The sequence below is a fragment of the Sinocyclocheilus grahami genome, unplaced genomic scaffold, assembly GCF_001515645.1.
Source record: "Sinocyclocheilus grahami isolate Dianchi unplaced genomic scaffold, SAMN03320097.WGS_v1.1 scaffold431.1, whole genome shotgun sequence".
Lineage (NCBI taxonomy): Eukaryota > Metazoa > Chordata > Actinopteri > Cypriniformes > Cyprinidae > Sinocyclocheilus > Sinocyclocheilus grahami.
In genome coordinates, this window is record NW_015505610.1 from 1,128,520 (window position 1) to 1,149,479 (window position 20,960).

Here is a 20,960-nt window from a genome sequence, read left to right on the forward strand (position 1 = left end):
TGGCAAATCTGATTGGTCAAGCGGCTGTCAGTCAGAGAAATACACGACTGCTATTGGTTGAAAGTCTGATTCGGGTCAGTATCTCATAAAGGCTGTGGAGTTTCCTGTGTAAGAAAAAAAAACCTTGTGTGTCTTATTAAACACACAGTTCATGTGAGACTGAATGAAGCTTTAATGCACATGTATATTTCCCATATTACTTCACGCACTGGATGCTTATTTTCTGAACACGATTCAACATCTGGATTTTATATAGTCCGACTGCTATTGATAAAGTTTCCATTTTCTCGCGATGTCCCGTGTCTCGGACCCGTTGCCGAAAGCACGGCAGGAAAAAATGAAAGACATTAATGTAAAGGTGAGTTATAAATGAATTATAACGCCTTTAACGCTCTATCTTATGTCTGAATTACATTACTCTTTGTTTTTATTTAATGAATGCATAAGGCCTATATATAACAACATGGTAACATAAACATAAATATATTGTTGAATAGCTCTTTCCAGTGGTGTGTGGTGAAGCTTTTTTTCTGCTGTCTGATGGAGGCTGCTGCTACTCTTCTTCTTTCTCATTTGAGCAAATGAACAAAAGAAGTTACAATAAGGTTTACCTGTATTATCGTTCTTATCATCTCTCTATCTGTGTTTCGTTTATGTATGTGTATTCGTAAGATGTTAGTAAATATACGTGAGTAGGTACGTATTCAAAGATTCAGTCCATTGTGCGGCAGTATGAACACGTTGTAGGGCTCTAAAGGGAACCAATGGAGGAGGGCCATACAAAGACTGCAGCATGTTAAAGAGCATTCGTTGCGGCGCTTACTAATGCTTCATTACGCACGCTTTCTGCAGTACGTACGTTCACAAAACACAAAAGTTACAACTTTAACGTGTTTGACTGCAGCACGGTTACGCTTTTTTTTTTACCGCATCGCACGCTCCCTTTATCTCCCGTACTCATAGTATCGTGTCTTTGTTCGTATATGTGCTGTGTAAGGTCTTTACGCCATACATTTGCTTGTGAAGCAGTTTATATGAACAAATACCCAGGGAATCGTAGGCTCGCCACCCAACTCTGTCACCAACATCATTCTGATCTCATCAAAAAAATCCAAGCCAGGATCATTGGAAAAATGTGCTTCTACCTACATTTATTGCAGAACTCCAAAAATGTATTCTACATACAATTTACGGCAGTTTCCAGCTCAAATGAACACTAGAGGCAACAAAATGCCAACAATTTTTATTCCTGTTCAAACAAATTGACTACAGGGACAGATTATCAGTAAAAAAAAAAAGACTTATCACATGTTATCATTATCATCCAGACCTCAAAATGCTTTTACCACAACACATGATTTGTAAACGAATACATTTTGATGTTTGCGTGCATCACATAACCAGCTCCATATGTATGGCTTTCCTGATATAGTGTATGTACTTGGTAGCTCAACTGCAGGTGCAGGGTTGCACTTGTGATTTGAAGCTCTTGGGTATGTGTTCTGTGACACGCGAGTCAAAATAAAAGAGCTCAAAGACAAACTAAAATGATGTGGTTGCTTTAGCAAATAAATCAATCTTTAAATTTGTGTTTGTTAAAACTGTTGGTGGGGTTTAGAGTAGGTGATGCATTATTTTCTAATGCAATAAAGCTTTTCACTGGACATTTTATTTCGGAGCTGCCACAATATGTACAACAGCCAATGTAATAAAATGTTGCCAGAATCACGTTTATCAGACATACATAGGAATAACACAGTAGGGATGTAATATAACACTAATATAATAAAAAAAAAGAAAAATTATTATATAAAAAATGTACTATATACAGAATTAGAAGTATAGGAAAAAATTTAATTGTTTAGATAAATGTACAGATATGTTATTGTACAGATATGTTATTTATAAAGTGTGCAGTTTAATATAAATATGTCAGATAACTATGTTAGTTGAGATGGACGACGATGTATAATTATGAAAGATTAATTGTTCAGGCTGAATATAGCCAGCGGGAAAAAACTGTTCTTGTGCCTGGCTGTTCTGGTGGTCAGTGCTCTGTAGCGCCGACCAGCAGGCAACAGTTCGAAGAGAGAGTGGGCTGGGGATGAGGGGTCCAAGGTGATTTTTTTAGCCCTTTTCCTCACTCTGGAGATGTAAAGATCTTGGCGGCTGGGCAGAGGGGCACCAATAATCCTCTCAGCAGTCCTGACTGTCCGTTGTAGTCTCTTGATGTCTGATTTTGTAGCTGAACCAAACCAGACAATTATGGATGAACACCTCTGCTGGGCCTTTTTAGCAATCGAGTCTATGTGAGTGTCCCACTTCAGGTCCTGAGAGATAGTGGTGCCTAGGAACCTGAATGACTCCACTGCAATCACAGTGCTGTCCATGATGGTGAGTGGGGGGAGTGCAGGGGGTTTTCTCCTGAAGTCCACGATCATCTCCACAGTTTTGAGCGTGTTAAGCTCCAGGTTGTTAAGACTGCACCAGACAGCCAGCTTTATAACCTCTTGTCTGTAAGCAGACTCGTCTCTGTCCTTGATGAGGTCGATGACTGTAGTGTCGTCTGTGAACTTCAGGAGCTTGACAGAGGGGTCCTTTGAAGTGCAGTCATTCGTGTAGAGAGAGAAGAGCAGTGGGGAGAGTACACATCCCTGGGGGGCGCCAGTGCTGATGGTGATAGTCCTGGATGTGAGTTTGCCCAGCCTCACTAGCTGCTCCCTGTCTGTCAGGAAGCTGGTGATCCACTGACAAATGGAGGTGGGCATGGAGAGCTGTGTGAGTTTGTCTGAGAGAAGGTCAGGCATGATGGTATTAAAGGCCGAACTGAAGTCCACAAATAGGATCCTTGTGTAATTCCTCTGTAAATGCTCTGTAGGCAAACTGAAGAGGATCCAGTAAGGGTCCAGTGATGTCCTTCAGGTAGGCCAGGACCAGTCTCTCAAGTGACTTCATGACCACAGACGTGAGAGCGACAGGTCTGTAGTCGTTAAGTCCAGTGATTTTGGGCTTTTTGGGGCCTAAAAGTTTTCGAAGCTATTCAAACTAGCTAATTTCAAATTTTTTCTTTGTCATATAATTGCCATGGATTGCAGGCAAGAAAGTTGTTAAGGATCTAAACGCAGCATTATATTTATTAAATGAAAAGAATAAAGGCACCAGAGGTAAACAAAACATAGCCGTTTAACTAAGCTCATTATAACAAAGACTGACAAAGAATAGATTCATTAGCCTATATACATTCATTTTGGGTTACAAAACACCCCACAATTTAGTAGTGGTGCAACGGATCACTTCTAGCTTCGTTAGAGCTGTGGTGTTATTTGATTAGCAGAAGCAGGTATTTATTGGCTGCTGTCTCTTTAAGACCAAATGCACGGACCTAATATTGACACACATCCAGTTTCTTTCTCAGCTGTTTACATTCACTTAAGACAACTGACTGTTTTTACTAGAATACTTGCCAAAACGGGTATTGTATCATAACTTTATGTGTATGTGAAAGAGGAATCAATTCGCTGTTCACGCGGTGTCTCTCTCTCTCTGCGTGTGCGTACATAAAACAGCGCGCGAGTTTAAATAGCTTGAATGTTTACATTGGCAAGACAAAACATGTGCAAATGATAAACTTTCATTCTATGATGGTTAAACTTAACAGTTAATCCGCGAATCACATGCGTGCCGAACCGTGGGGCCTGGTCCGTACCGATCACGGATCATCTACGATCGGTTGCACCCCTACAATTTAGACATTTTAAATTGAATTTTTACTGAGTAAGGTGAGAAACAAAACAAGATATAAGCAATAATCATGAGAAGCCAAGGGAACAGATTAACAGGTATAATACACAGAAAGAGACAGAATGCAAGCTAAAAGTCCACGAGTAATTGCATAATAAAAATCCATAAAAACAGATACCATGTGACAATAATTTCAACAATGAAACTTTGTTACCATGAAATATTTTTGCCATGCAAAATTAATATAAGCAACCCTATTAAGTCCAAATCCATGTTTGTTTGTTTGTTTTCTCATATGCTGCATTTACACTGAGCTTTAGTTCTGGAAAATTGACAAAGTTGGCTGAGATTCTTTAGTGTAAATGCAAACTGGTGCCACCGCGTACAACAGCACAAGCGTGTGATGCTGACACAGATCGAGGGTACTGCGCATATGTCGAACTTGGACATCGGCGCTCATCTAGCGGTTGAGTATACTTCGCAAGCTGTGCGGACACAAAAAAAGAAGTATACGCAAGACTTTATCTGACACACTCAGTTCAGTTCTTGGAGCTCTCTGCTATTGAGCTTATGATCTGAATCAAGTGTGTTAAATAAGGACGACTTAGAAAATGTGGGTCCCCAGGGCTGAAGTTGAGAACCACTCACATAGTGAGCTTATATTGAACACATACAGTATGTGATCAAATTATACATTTACTGTACTTTATAAGCCCATTATGGACATTTTACATTGAGTTTCACACATAGTTTCATTTTGTCAGTTCATGCCAAATATAACATTGTGAATGCTGTTCACCTATCTATATATTCCAGAACATTTCTACTCTGGAAATGCATTATTTTGTTGATTCAGTTAATCTTTCTCCTCATTCTTCCCCCATCAAATAGTCGCATCACTAAAGTCATTACTACAATTTAGGGGTGGACCATCTTTCCAAAATATCATATTCAATAAATATTAAACAATATATATATATATATAAAACGCTGAGAGAATTCTTCAAAATATCTCTTTTTGAGTTTGCAAAGGGTGAATAAACAATGACTTATATGACTTTTTCAAATTAAATATACCTTTAAAATCATATATCTGGGAAATTCACTCTCAGCAATTTAGAGTTTTAGGTGAATTTTTGGTTTGCTTTCTGGTTTGGTTTGTTGTTCAGTGCATTATCCAATGCTGGAGTCTCTTGGCTCTTTGTTGCTTAACTGAAGGTTCTTGTCTCGCTGTCTGTGTGTCAGGTATTATCTTTCATTCATCTCACTGGCAGTCTTTGTTCCTTTCAGTCTGTCTTTCCCTTTGTTTCTCAGTCTGAATTGTGAAGTAACCCCCACATCTTTTCTACTGCCTGTCCTCTATGAAATATTATCCTTTAAATAACACAGCTTTTCATTTCACTTACTGCCTTTAAAGCTTATTACAGCGAGAAGGACAGTCAAATGACAACAGTGCAATCTACAAGTCAATGGAGATAAATTTCACAGTCTCCTGTAGCGTTGCTTGAGGTGCGCACTTTTAGGTTAAAAATAAGATACATTGGGCTTTAGTGTGTCTTTAAATTTCAAAGTATAGTTGACATACAGTGGTGGCCAAAATTATTAGAACACTAGTATTTTCACCAGCTAAAACATGGTTTTAAGTCAGTTATTTCTATCTTTTGCTGTAGTGTGTCAGGAAATAACAGTTTACATTTCCAAACATTCATTTTGGCATTAATTGTAATAATCCAGTGAGATTTTTGTTTGCACAAGGATAAATCTCACTGGATTATTGCAATTAATGGCAAAATGAATGTTTGGAAATGTAAACTGATATTTCCTAATGACACACTACAGCAAAAGATAGAAATAACTGATTTAAAACCATTTTAGCTGGTGAAAATACTAGTGTTCTAATAACATTTGGCCATCACTGTAAATTTTGTCATCAGCATGTACATGCTGCGCCCAATTTTTCCAAATGCGCATATCCGTATGATCAGTTTGGACATAAGCCTTGAAAATAGTATTTTCTGCACTAATTGATCAACTAGGGAAGCATTATAGCATATCATACAAAGTGTTCATTATTTTTAAACAGATATATTTAACAAATGACACGCTTCCTATTGAAAATAAAAGTCAATATATAGTCTGAACAATTCTCTTTAACATCCTCTTAGATCATGTCCTGTGAAATTTCTCACACATTTACACAAGCGAAGAATATAAAAACAGCTCAGTGTATTTCCTGCTGGATGATGCCACATGCTAAACAACCATTTTGTTCTATTCTAAAATGTTTCATTATCTGATATCATGTATTTGTGTATAAAATATTTGTGAATATCCTCTGACGGTGCATTGTCTGTATAGGATAGGTTGCTGTTGTCATATTTCTAAAAAAAAGAAAATAATAATATATCTAAAAAAAGTATTAAACTAAAAATAGCTGCAAACCACATCTTTGGGCGGAAACTATATAACAGATACTTTGTCTTGTTATTTTTGTTTATTACATGGCTCTGAAATGCTTGATTCTGATTGAGGCTTCATGTCTCTCATTTAACACAGATGCCATCTTGCATCTCACTTATCAACTGTTTTGAAAATGAAATCTGAGGACTTCAGTGTTTACAATAATGTAATATTATTGTAGTGTTTGTCTTGTTGCCAGGACGATTGCTTTGTACATTTGAACAGATTATAACATAATAAACAAATAAGACATTAAAACAAACTCAATTTAATGTTCACATAGTTATTTATTTGGTGAAAAGCCATGTAATAAGTGGTTTGACTGTACACTATCACTTAAAGTGGTCTTTTTTTAACTTTTTCGTTCATCTTGACCCATAGACAAATTATTTTTAGTGGAAACTTTGAGTTGTGAGCTAATAAAATATTTCTACTCGCATATTTTGTGTCCATTTATTTATAGTATTACATAGTAATAAGCAGGATTATGTACATTAACACTTATCATAGAATAAACCTCTTCAGGGTGATACAAGACCACTTTGTTGTACGATAATAACTAGCTGGATGGCTTCCATTTTCTAAACCAAAAAGACAACCCCATCAAGTTAAACATGTGCAAACATAGCCTATAACTAAATACATACAAGTCAAGTCTAAGAATACACGTGAGAAACAACACAATACAGTAAAGTCAGAATTCACTCAATTCTGCTTAAACCAAGTTTCTGTTCAACATGCGTTGTGCGTAGTCGTAAATCCTCTTATTATTCTTGCAATCCACGTATTGTTACCTTATTATTAACTAATTGACTTTTAATCATTTCTTGTTTACATCATTTGATGTGCAGAGTGTCTGTAAATACATAGGAATTCACAGCAGTGAGAGTTCACTGATTTTTGGTCCCACACAACGTGACTTTCATTATAGTGAATGGTGAATGCTATGATTGTAGTGAATGGTGGTATGCTATGATGTGATTTTTGCACAACTCATCTTTTTCTTAACTCTTCTGTGTGCAGAACAAAGAGAAAGAGCGGAAGGCACGGGAGAAAGAGACAAAGGAGCGTGAGTCGCGTTACAGCAATGGTCACCTGTTTACTTCCCTCAGTGTTTCTGCCACCACACTCTGCTCGGCATGCAACAAGAGCATCACTGCAAAAGAAGCCCTCAGCTGCCCCAGTGAGTAACATGATGTTTAATAAGCCTACATCAAACTCTGTTATACTAAAGAGCACAAAAAAGTTTAAGGGAGAAGGTTAAGGGAGAGAGAGGAATGGGTAAGAGACACAAACTTAAACTGAAAAGCTTCAGATCAAACAGGCTTGCCATATGAAATAAATCAAATTGAAAGCTTCTGAAAAAATGCAACAGACACTTCTGATTTTGAGTCATAACCAGGGCCATCGCAAGGGGGTGTGAGGCCCTGTGTGAAATTGAGGTGTGCGAGGCCCTCTGGAAGGGCTATAGTAACGAACACAACTTTCACATGCATCAAATAGACAGATAAACCGTAGGTAAACCTTATCATTCAACTGAACAGTGCACATCCATTTCAGATATAGCCTGAAAGAAAGCAGATTTGTAACATATTTTCTTAAACTTCTTGGGTGTTATCTGTGCTTTGACCCATTTCAGAGGCGACTAAAATGTAAAATACACTGAGTAAAGCTCTCTATGAATTTGACGTGCTCACTGTTCATTACTGTTGGTCACCCTTTACGTTTGTCTGTGGATTTTGCAAATATTTAATCAATGGAAAGTATTAAAGGGGTCATATGATGCGATTTCAAGTTTTCCTTGCTCTTTGGAGTGTTACAAGCTGTTCGTGAATAGATAAGATCCCTAAAGTTGCAAAGACTAAAGTCTCAAACCCAAAGAGATATTCTTTATAAAAGTTAAGACTGGTCCACGCCCCCCTAAAACGGCTCGTTCAAACACGCCCCCACACGTGTTTATGTCACTGTGTGGGAAGATTTGCATAACACCGCCCAAATGTATACGCAAAGAAAGAAGGCGTAACTTTGATTCTCGCTGTAGTATTGTTGCCGCCGCCATGTCGTGGAGACGTTGTGTGTTTTGTTGTGAAAGCGAAGCTACTTTGTTTGGCCTTCCAAAAGAGCAAGAGGACACAACTAGAAATCAGTGGTTAAGTTTTGTTCCAGAACAGTTCAAACCAAATATTCAGATGTGAGCAACGCATTTTACGAAGGACGAGGACTGTTTCCTGGGAGAGTAGCCTACAATGCCGGTGTTCCGGTGAATTCAGTTCCCCTGTTTCCCCTTCGGCACGCATGCTGACCCTATACAGTCTATGATGCTGACAAATAATGCTGACTCACAGCCTGTAAGTACATTTTCATATTTAAAGGATTTGCCACTGACAATGAGCAGTGTAGAGCAGTCTGGTGCTTCTGACTCACAGCATGTAAGTACGTTTTTATATTTAAAGGATTTGCCACTGATGATTCAAACGTGAGTTTTGGGCAGTGTAGAGTAGCACTTGTTGTTTGTCGTTTCTCCAATCACAAATGCAGATATGGTTTTACGTTTACACGGCGCGATACACAATGCAACGTGTAAAAAGACAGTATAAGTCATTATAATCAGTAAATATGTCCCCACTGGATGCAACAAATGCCTCGTTTATAATGTTTTTTTTTGGTTTTGTCTTGTCACACCGGGACACGGCATCACAGTATGGTAAGGGGCGTAACATTTCTGTCACACGCTCGAGGAATTCAGCCAATCACTATGCACTAGATAGCTGGCCAATCAGAGCACACCTAGCTTTTCAGACCGATGAGCTTTGTAAAAATCGACGCGTTTCAGAAAGGCGGGGCATAGAGGAGAAACAATAATGTACAGTATGTGGAAAATAATGTTTTTTGAACCTTAAACCGCATGAACACATTTCATTAAACCAAATACACAAAATACATTTATTTTTAAGCAACGTCATATGACCCCTTTAAAAAAGAGCTTGTAACTAAACCTAACTCAAGCACACACATTTTGGACCATTTCTGCAATGCAATGGTAAATAAAGAAATGGTTGTTTGAAAATTTACAGCATATTCTTTACTCAATAAATACTATAAATATAAAGGCCAAGGTTCCATGCTTTTTGAGGAGCAGAGTGTCTTAGTCTAGCATTTGTCGTCAGTCATAGCAAGTATCAATTAGTCTTAAATAGACTGGGTGTAGCACTTCGTCTTTAAAACATGAGATTTTTGTCAAATGACAGAAAAATTGAGCGCCTACATAGCTCCAGTAAACTTTATAACCTGTAAGTGGATGAAAACATAATGATGCCTCTTTTTGAGGAGGTAGTAGAGGTAGACAAATGTTTTTCTTATTTTGAACATGTTGCCAGCAATCTGAGAAATCTTAAAAACATTTTGATCTATGTTATTGCTGTCAGGGTCATGGACCTGTTTTGTTATGTTTTGCTCCTGTTTCTGTTCCTGTGTTCCCTTTTTTGGTCATGTTCCTGTCCTTGTTTAGTTAAATAGTCATTCTGTGCACCTGTGTTAAGTAATCATCCCTTGTATTTAAGTTCCTATTTGTTCAGTCTTCCTTTGTCGAGTCTACTTGTTGTGAATGTCATCCTTGTGCTCTGTATCTCCCTATTGGATCATTAAAAGACTCTCGTTCTGTGAAATCTCCATGTTTCCTCGTGCCCGTGCTCCAGTGAATTGTGACAATTGCAGTGTGTTTTTGTGGGTAAAACCTATCTTTCTTTATATTTCGAATTGATTACAAACAAGTTGGCTCTTCTAAGAGTGTATAATTGCTTTACCAAAATGAAAATTCATACACTGATTCTTTCTGAAGATTTTAAAAACTGCATGCAACCTATTTAAATGAGCAAAAAGTTGAGTCGGTCCGCTGCTGCTTTAGCTGATGAATATGTTCTTACACATAAGAATATTTCAATTCACATAGCTCTCCATCTTTTAGCAGCATTCACTGGTTTTCAGAAGTGCTTTTTCTGTCTTTTCTGCAGTCCATGTCCTCACCTGTTTGTTTTTACTGTAAGAAATGGTTTATTAATGCCATCCTCACCGCAGTTGGAAGGACTAGAGTTGTTAGCTTCTCAACAGACGTGTGAAGATGGGCAGTTCATAATGAATGGATTTGTATCTTTGACAGGTAAATGCTAGCTCTCGAAGACCAGTCAAGAAACATTGTGACATAGACGCTACTCAGAGTTTTATGATTGTATTATCACCCAATTATCAGCAAGTTTACCTGGAAACGAAATTTTATAGAACAGTAAAAGGGGGGAAAAAGCAGTTCCTTATTGATATAAGATAATTAAAAAAGTAAAAATAAAAATGAATTAAATATAGCAGCAAAATTTGGGGTCCAAGCACATTAGGAAATGTAGTAAATATTACATTTGAATTCATTCAAATGGACAAAGCCCTGTTACATTAAACATTTAAAAAGAAAAGGAAAAGCAGTGTAGCTAACACAGCGTGCAGTTTGAATTATTTTGTTGTGCTTCTTGTCCCATAACGTTTATATGTTATGTGATGAGGCAGTAAGTAGTGCTTCACTGCTGCCTAGGACTTATTCAGGGCGTATAGCGTTTCCAATACAAATGCGATGTGGTCACATGCATTTGTGACTACCTCTGTATATGGTTTCAGTCATCTGAATGGTCTATTCATACCAAGATTGAAATGAATATGCGTCAGGCTAAACAAAAAGCAAATTCACCCTGATACACACAAATGCCTCTTTAGCTGCTCTACCATTCAGACCAATCAGTATCTATTAATAATCTATTATGTTTCTTTTTATTTGCGTACTGAGGTCTGTTTGTAGCAATGGTTATAGGAATAGTTCACCTTAAACATAATTTGAGAGAGGCATGAAGGCAATTAATGTTACGCAGGTGAAAATACGCAGTACGCGTAATATTATTGACATGAGCTTCAAAAGATAGTGTGCTATCCAGAATGACACCCAGACTCCTAACCTGCTGAGAAGGACAAATTGCAATATTATCGATATCCACTGTAAAACAATCAGATTTAGTCAAAGTAGATTTTGTACCGATAAGTAAGACCTCAGTTTTATCACTGTTGAGTTTTAGAAAGTTGGCTGAAAGCCATTCTTTAATTTCAGCTAAACATAGAGTCAAGGAAGGTGGAGGAAAAGAACTAGAGGGTTTAGAAGACAGGTAGAGCTGGGTGTCGTCGGCATAGCAGTGAAAATGGATACCATATTTCCTGAGAATATAGCCAAGAGGAAGTAAATAGATGATGAATAACAGTGGGCCCAAAACAGAACCCTGAGGGACACCAGTAGTAACTGTAGATGGCCTTGATTTAAAATGTTTAATTTGAACATACTGAGTGGGACCGGTAACATAAGACCTAAACCAGGAAAGTGGGGTGCCAGTAATCCCTATTGAAACTAACCTGTCCAGGAGTATCTTGTGCGAGATCGTGTCAAAAGCCGCAGTCAGGTCAAGAAGGACAAGTATTGTTAACAAACCAGAATCAGCTGCCAATAACAAATCATTAGTAATTTTGACAAGAGCAGTCTCTGTACTATGATGAGGACGAAAACCGGATTGGAATTGCTCAAACAATGTATTATTGGAGAGATGATTGTGAACTTGAGATGCAACACATTTTTCCAAGATTTAAAAAATGAATGGTAAATTAGAAATTGGTCGATAATTTTCAAAAATTGATGGATCAGTCCCTGATTTTTTTAGAATAGGGGTAATAATAGCAGTTGTAATAATAATAATAATAGGGGTAATAATAGCAGTATAAAAATATAGTAGGCCCCTGTGATTTCCACAATGCAGAAAATGCAGAAGAACTGTGGATTCCAGTAATACTGTTAAAATGGAATTTACTGTATAATGTGGAATGTCACAGAATTTGGCAAAATTTGAATGGATAGGTTAAATCTAAAGTAGGGCTGTATATTTAATCAAATCGCAATACGGACTAGTGTCTGTGAATACTGAACTGCAAAATGAAGACTATAAAGTCTGTACTCAAGCACGCAGGTTGCTCGTGTTTTCTGCATCTGCCACACATGAACTTTATCTCTAAAGCTGCTGTGAGTCACTTCACCAGCATTTTACTATTTAATTTCATGAAACTGTCACACAGAAACTCAAAGTTCTTCATTACAAAATTTGGTTTAAAATGAATTAAATGAAATTTGGTTTAAGATATTATGACTTAAAGGTGCAATGTGTAATATTTACAATGATCTATTGACAGAAATGCAATATAATATACATAACTATGTTTTCAGATGTGTATAAAGACCTTACTTAATTAACCGTTATGTTATTATTACCTTAGATTGAGCAATTTCTATCTACATACACCGCTGGTCCCCTTACATGGAGGTCGCCACCATGTTTCTACAGTAGCCCTAAACTGACAAACTGCTCTACAGAGCGAGTTTCGTCACTTTGTTGTTCTTGCCAATAAAACACTGACACAATGATGAACAAATACATTAACATTCACAATAACATAGATTTTTTTGAATGATTAAGTAAATATAATTCCTTAATTTACCTTTGTAAAGAAATCTCATTGCTCTCTGCTGTCTTTACCGACAACATCTTTACCTGTGTAGGCCACCGTAGCTTCTCTAAAGGGAGGCGTGAGCAGGGGACTGAGCCGTTGGTTGCAATTCGCAACCTCAATGCTAGATGCCGCTAAAATTTACATACTGCACCTTTAAATAATACTGTTGTATAGTGAAATTTTATAGGGTACTATTATTGTTATAAATGTAATACATTTTTGAATTAAATTGTTTAAACATCCTATTTGGTTGCTAAAATAAATTAAACCATTAAACTGAGAGGCCAAAATTACCTTGATCTTTTGAAATATAAGAGGTCACTGTACTATAAAAACATCCTGTAAGTTTCAGAACTCAAAACTTTCTCATTAGTCTAAAAACAGCATATATTGAAGCCAGCCTTCCAAAACAACAGCTTGTGTAATGTATGACTATATGATGTAATAGTGTGGCTAAACACCACCTCTGCAGAAGAAGATCGATGCCTGCTTCTACATCGCTGCCTGATTAGCCATGCCCACCGTTTCACGCATGTAGTGTTTACGAGAGAGGAGAACGCGCAGGTCTACGCAGAAACCAAACGATAAAGATGCTCTGAAGACAACAAGATGCTGCTGTGCAGTGCCAAGTTGTGAAAAAAAGCAGTCCTTGCATTGCCTTCCTTCTGATCCCAGCGTTAGGAAAGAGTGGATGTACTTTAATTTGAATGAAATTCCAAACGGCGTCAGTAAGAACTCGAGTAAGATTTGTTTACAAACAAGGCACAATTCTACGCGGTATTTTCAAAAAGATTAAAACTAAAAGACAATGCTATGACGACTATATTGGATCTGATAGTAATGTTGCACCACACAAGTGTGAGTAACTGTTTTTATTACGTGGTAACTATTGCTTTGTCTGTTAAACAGATTGTTTGATATGAGTATTTATGCATTTTTAAATCACAGCAGTGCCCATATGTGAAGGACGTAGACTGTTAAGCACACACAAGTGTTAGCCAATCATAGCAGTGGGCGTTTACTTCCGAGTCTACAATCCAGGGTCAAAAACAGGACAGACAATAGCCTATTACTTTTAAGTTATGATGTTTTTTTTTATGGATTTTATGATGGATTTTTATAGGGATTTTATAGGTATACCTTATATAGGTAGCGTAAACCAGCTCCATGACTGTAACAGTTATGCTCTTTCTTGTTTTCATTCTCATTGTGTTTAGTACCTATTTTACCTGCCTTGATTTCTCTTTGTTCCATTTTTCCTCCACTCATCAGTTATTATGGTTACTCATTAGTTCCCCAGTTTGTAACACCAATCATGCTTGTTTTCACTCAGTATGTTTTGCCTGTGTTTCAGTTTTGGATTGCCGCTTCTCATTAACGTTTACATTTAGTTTGGTGAAAATGGATACTGCAGCACAATTCACTGCTATGTCCCAGAAAGGCTTGAATTTTTTGTACTATTCGCTGCAGTTCTGTCATCTTACCATCTGCAAAACATTAGATGATAAGATGCTCAAATCTTTGTACTGGATTGGGGCCAACTATCAACATCCATTAGACCTCCCAGACACCAAAGGACTTTGCTGGAGGGAGGCCGTCATCAGAGTGTTTACCCCTGATCCATACCACAACCAGATGCAGAGCCAGCCCACCATCACCCAGTGCCATGCAGATTTCTCCAGAGCCCCCCACACAGACAGAGAGTGTCCACCTGCTGTGAGTGAGCAGCCTGTGATGACAGTGCCAACCATCACCCCGGAACCAATGCCACAATGCGAGGCTGACCAGGGATGTGAGCCAGCAACATCCATGGCAGAAGTAATTTTGGTGGAGTTGGATACGGAGGACTGCCCACAAACCCACAAACCTTCTCTGCATCTGCTTCCTTCTTGCACTGTGTCTTTGTTGTTGTCACTGGTCCTGCCCAGCTCAAGTTCTTCATCACCACTAGTCCTGTCCAACACAGAGTCAAGTCACCATTATTTACCGTATTGGCCCGAATATAAGATGGCCCTGATTATAAGACGACCCCCCTTTTCCCAGATGTACCTTTTGGAAAAAGGCTTTTTAAAAAACAAATCTTGTTTTTTCTCAGTAAAACACATTTTGTCTTCAATTATTTTCATATTGCATATTTTTCCTATTTTAATTTTTGTTTTGAAAGTATGGTAAAAACTGGTAAAATGTACCAACAATCACATTTAAAATATATACACTTTTTGATATACCATTAAAAAATAATAAAACAGGTAGCCCATCTGAATTAGGACATTTAGGCTATCCATCTAATAGTAGCCTACCAAAATATTATTAACAGAAGTTAAATCTTACTGTAGTCTTCAATACTGTCTTACGTTTTAAAATCACAAAGGGAGTTTGGTCCCATCAGGTTAACATAACAGTCACGACTCATGCAGCTGTAAGGTTTTCTTTTTCTTTTGATTTTAGTCGCGATCTTTACAACATGCATTACATTACGTATTTCATGGCACACTCGTTTTATGTGTATTTGGCGCCACCTATTGTTGTGGGTGTATTATTGACATGTCAAAGTCTAGACCCTGAATACAAGACGACTGCGTTTTTTCAGATGAATTTCCAAGAAAAAAACATCGTCTTATATTCGGGTCAATACGGTGTATAGCCTAGCGCTTTTACCATGCAGATTGTGTCAAAGCAGCTTTACAGTATTAAACAGGGAAATAGTGTGTCGAAATAGTGTGTCATTCTCTTCTGACCAGACGAAACCAGTAGTTTAATTCTAGGTTGCAACAAAGTCAGATTGTGAAGAGGACTCATCTGGTTCCCGTGGTCTTGTCCCAATGGCCGTCTAGGTGACGAGGTCTTCGAAAGGGATCTGTCTCTGGGGCTCATCTAGTTGTCCTGGTCTCCGCTGACATTCAGGGCTGTCGAGGTCATCTCTAGGTGCCGATCCACCATCTGGTCTGGATATGGACTGGATACGGGTGGCTGCAGTGACCATCTGATCTGGATACAGTCTGGATCTGGTGGCTATGGTGACCTCGGAATAAGAAAGAAACAGCCTGTTATAATAATAATAATATTAGCGTACATTGCCAGAGATTTCGTTGAGTGTTCTTTGTCACAACTTGTCCTGTCCTTCACCAAGCTTGCTTCCTCACCTAGTTTTGCTTGCCTGCATGCTCCACCAGAGCTAGCCATTCCCTCAGCTCTGCCTCCGCTGGCTCTCTCTAGCCCCTCAACTCCACCATCAGCCCTACTATGCAGCCCTGATCCACCTTGGGGCTTCTGGTCCCCAGCTCCGCTCTGGAGAGTCGACCTGTGGGCTCCACCTCGATCCTCGGAGCCTGTTGCTCTGCCTTGTCCCGTCGATCAGCCAGCTCTGCCTTGGCTGCTCGCTTTCTCGGCTTCAATTGGGACCATCGTCCTGACTGCTCGCCGGGCTCGTTTGTCCCACTGGCTCCACCTCGGTCAGTTGTCATTCTACCATTGCCATGGCCTTCCAGGCCTTTGACTGCGCCTCTTTCCTCCATCCCTTTGGCTCTGTCGGGCTCCTCCTTCCCTCTGGCTCAGGCTCTGTCTTCATTCACACCGTCATTGCCTCAGTCCTCCGGCACCCACCCTCAGCTGCTCGTCACTGTGGCTCCACCTCGCTTGGTCTCCACCTGCTTGGTCTCTCTGGCTCTGCGGCTTCACCTGGGTCTCCACTTCCTTTGGCTCCGTTTTCCATCACTCATCCCCATGGTGTCGTCAAAGTAATTTGGCTGGACAATAATTCAATATCAATATGTATCGCGATATACTTTTTTTCAATAACGGTGATATGATTTTTAAACACATTTCCGATATTTCGATATACATTACCAGTGTTTCCCATACATTGATTTATTTGTGCCGCTTGACTTCGTTGAATAAACATGAGCACTGCACGTTTCAAAATCATAACGCGTCGCAGGTGTTTTATATGAATGTATCTCTGAAGGGAACCGACAGTCTTCTGAAAAGTTTAGATGGCATTTGTATCTGATAAAGTAGCGCTGATGAGCGGAGCTGCTTTGTTTACAGCCATTACTGGAGAAACCGTTAGTTAAAGCTCTGCTTTGAAATCACAGGAATAAATTATATATTCAAATAGAAAACAGTTATTTTAAATAGTAAAAATATTTCAAAATGTTTCTGTTTTTGCTGTATTTTGGATCAAAAAAATGCAGGCTTGGTGACCAGAAGAGAATTCTTTAAAAAACATTAAAAATCTTACTGTTCAAAAACTTTTGACTGGTATGTTAGCCTATAGTTTGAAGTAAAAAAATATTAATATTAATAAGGAGAGTCTGAGATTTATTTGACAGTGATTTCACATTTCTTGTTTGTATGAAGGCTAAATACCAATAAAAGGTGAACATTTATTTATTTGCACCATTTTTTTCCTAAAATATTATATAGTTTTATAGGAGTAGGTTTCATAGAGTTGGCAAATTAATTTTTCATAAGTTTGTAGGTACAGACATCTGTTGTGGCCGTTCTTGGCCGTTTTTATGAGGATTTTTTAATAGTGTTCATATCGATATCGGAATTATATCGTATCGACCAAAATTAAGAAATATACCGTGATATAAATTTTGGCCATATCGTCCAGCCCTACGTCAAAGGCATCTCCAACATGGCTCCTCCCTCCCTCGACTCCACCGTGGGCCTCTGTCCTGGCTGTCTTCTGGGTCCCTCCTGCTCATAGCTCCTTCCTGGTTCCTTGTCTGCTTCGCCCTGGTTCCTCCCTCCTGCTCTCCTGTCTGTCTCCAGCCCTTTGCCAGCTTCTTGTTCTCCTCCGACCTCCCTCGCTTTGTTGTACCGTCATACTGAGGTCGAGTCTTCCCAGAAGAGGGCGTTATAACAGTAATGCTATTTCTTGTTTTCATTCTCATTGTGTTTTGTGCTTGTTTTATTTGCCTTGATTTTTTTGTTCCATATTCATTCCACGCACCAGTTACTATGGTTACTCATTAGTTCCCTTGTTTGTAACACCTGTTTATCCAATCATCCTTGTTTTTACTCTGCCTGTGTTTCAGTTTTGGATTGTCGGTTCTCGTTAACATTTAGTTTGGTAATGTTATCCTTCTTTTAATAAAGTCTGTTGCCATCATTCTTCTGCTTCGTATATCCTGCATACACCACGCTCAAGTGTGCACACACAAAAATCAGTGAGGTGTGATGTTGGTAATACATCATCATATTTAATTTGGGAATTGCATATACATGAGGTGATCAGTAATTTGATTTGTTCATTATATAACATGATCATGTTATTTTAGGAGAAAACTCACTGGAGTTGAGTAAATAATGACGAATTGGTTGACACAAATTGGTTGATATTGGCTTAACTATGAACTAGGTTTGAAAGAGACCTTGAAGGGTTGTATCTGTCCAGAGGGTTAGGAAAGCATCTCTTCATTAGTACAGCACCGAGAGCAGCAGTTTTAGCCTAGAGCAGATGCATTTATTCCAATACAGGTGAATAATTATAGTCGTGAGGAGTGAAGGATTGTGGTGGTTTGAATACACTGTCACTGCTGATAACATGGTGGAGGTGAAATGGAGGAGGGGAACTGAGAGACTGACACTCACACTTATTGTGTACAATGAAGGTTTTGGACTGGTTTTATTTCCCCAGTGTCAATAATCCAGATAATTTACCATGTAAATATTTGAGTAGTTTTATGCTAAATTTCATAAATGCTTGGTTGCTGTAGGTTAAATTTTCTCAATTTGTCTAAATTACATCAACCTACATTAAAACAAAGACATAACTGTAGCTGATATGTTGTTTAATCTGATGTAAGACCTTAGTGCATGAATGCAGACAGATAATACATTTTGTTCTGATTTATTTTGCATGGCTTTCTTTTGAAGTCTGTTGTTGTTGTACAGGATTGGAGGTCTTTTGTTATCTTTATGTACAAAGCCCCCCCCTTTTGCCATGTGCACAGCTGCTACTCAAAATCCTCCCCTCCTTTGTAACACCCGTAATCTGGAGTCTGAGCATCAGGGGATCGAGGCATTAGAAAGATTAACACACAGTCTGTCACACCAACAACACATGCACACACTCTCACACAAACGCTCATCATAAATATAACCAGTATAAGGGTTTTTAAATGTTATAATTAATGATTACTTAATAAATTGTACAAAGGCTTGTTTTATGCAATATGGTCAAATATAGTCAAGACACATTTATATAGCGCTGTATACAATACATATTGTTTTAAAGCAGCTACATATTAATAAACTAAATAAGAGTGTTATTGTTGTAAAAACAATCAGTAATGAAAAGAGTTCAATTCAGCTAAGCAGCTTTAGATAAGTTAATCGTGTCATTATTCAGCTTTATTTAGTTCAAATGTTGTTGTCAGTGAAGTTAAATGTATAATATAACTGTATATTAATTGTCTTTTCAAATCCAGCTAAGCAAGAAAAATTTGACAGTGGCAAGAAACCCAAACTTCATCAGTTGACAGTAATGAAGAAAAAAAAAGAAACCAGGCTCAGTCAGGGACCAGTTCTCCTCTGGCCAGTGGCAGCAGTCATAGCAAACTAGGCAGATATATCATCCAGGCTGATTAAACAGCCAATATTAGGCTTATAACACTTATAAGATTACCAGCATGATAACAGCCAATAAACGTCCTCTGATTAAGACTGATTTAGAAAAGTGCTTCTATTGTCTGTTCCACAATTTACTGATAATATTGGCAATGAATATATCATTTATTTCTCGTAGCGTCTTAAATGGTTAAGCATTCCTGTAGCTCAAACAGTTGAGCATGCCGCTATAGAGACACGCAAGGTGATGGGATTCCCAGAGAATGCATGAACTAAATGTACACCTTGAATGCAAGTCACTTTGGATAAAAGCCAAATGCATAAATGTAAATGTAAATTAATTAATCTACTCTGTTTCAGCATGAGCATTATTAATTTTTAGCACACCTTTAACTCACGGTGCACACAACAGTTACAGTCAATTATAATTCAGTTGTTATTATTATTTATACTAAATGAAAACTCTTTTGTTGATAAGCGCTTCTCATTAGAAGTTTGGGAAGATGGTTTGTGCATGTTTTGTTCCCAAATGCATATTCCACTCTCAAACTCACAGCGCAATAATTGATTTAATAAAATCACAGCCTTTGAAATATGGTAATTGTACTAAGCCATACCACAATTTTGGTTTTCTTTTGATTAAACTTGCAGCCCCACTGTCTGGCCAATTGAGGTTTTGGTATTGAGATAAAGGTTAGGATCATGATTTTTTCAGTAGTACTACAGAACACAGTAAGTGTATGTTAGCACCGCTTGAACGCAGAAATGGTGATGCATGATATCAGACATAGCTTCCAGTTGCACAAAAATAACTTGTAGCCACCTACAAGTGTAACTATGTGACCTATAGAGTGACTGAAAAATCTCTACCACTAATAAATGGACTGACAGCCTGTCTGCAATGTGCAAACACAGACCAGCGAAGTGATGTCAACACAGAAAAGATCAAGTGTTGTTGGAATAAATATCAACACTTTAAATGCTGTTTGGTCAGTGTAAGGACAGGAACTAACTCTGTTGTATAAAACAATATGGTGTTGACTACTGTTCTACTGTTTCAATACTAGGGGTGGGTAGTATACCGGTAGACACGATTAACTGGTGAAAATTTGTCAACCGGTAGAGATTTTGGACTATCGTCTCTATCGCAGTTACACGCTCGCGTGACGTTGCTGTGCTACGTGGTCATGAAAACGTATCGTTTGCACGAGTTTTTAAGCATTACGGTTTAAAAACAAGTGATTTTAAGCAGTTGAAACACAATCAGAGATAACTCATTTCACTATATGCACACGCTGTCTGTTTCTGAGAGCTGTCTTTGCAAGTATCCTTGTAAACAGTAATTTAGGCCTTAAAGGGGTCATAGGATACCCATTTTCCACAAGTTGATATGATTCTTTAGAGTCTTAATGAAAAATCTGAAACATAGTTTGGTTAAAATTACTCAATGGTAGTGTAAAAAATACCTTTTTTACCCTGTCAAAAACAGCTCTTTTCAGAGCATGCAGACTTGTAGCGTTTTCCTTTAAATGTTAATGAGCTCTGCTGACCCCGCCCCTCTCTTCCGAGCCACTCTCAGAGAGACTGTTTACTTTAGCTGC

At 38.2% G+C, this 20,960-nt stretch overlaps 1 protein-coding gene across 1 annotated transcript in view; it reads left to right on the forward strand.

The window, feature by feature from the left end:
* Window positions 1-291: 291 nt before the first annotated feature.
* LOC107551745 (rho guanine nucleotide exchange factor 2-like) overlaps window positions 292-20,960 on the forward strand; it is a 56,799-nt gene continuing 36,130 nt past the window's right edge. Inside the window, exons 1-2 of the mRNA XM_016233467.1 lie at window positions 292-358; window positions 7,225-7,384. Coding sequence (XP_016088953.1) covers window positions 293-358; window positions 7,225-7,384 — 226 coding nt within the window. The 5' untranslated portion in view covers window position 292. The remainder of the gene's footprint in view (window positions 359-7,224; window positions 7,385-20,960) is intronic.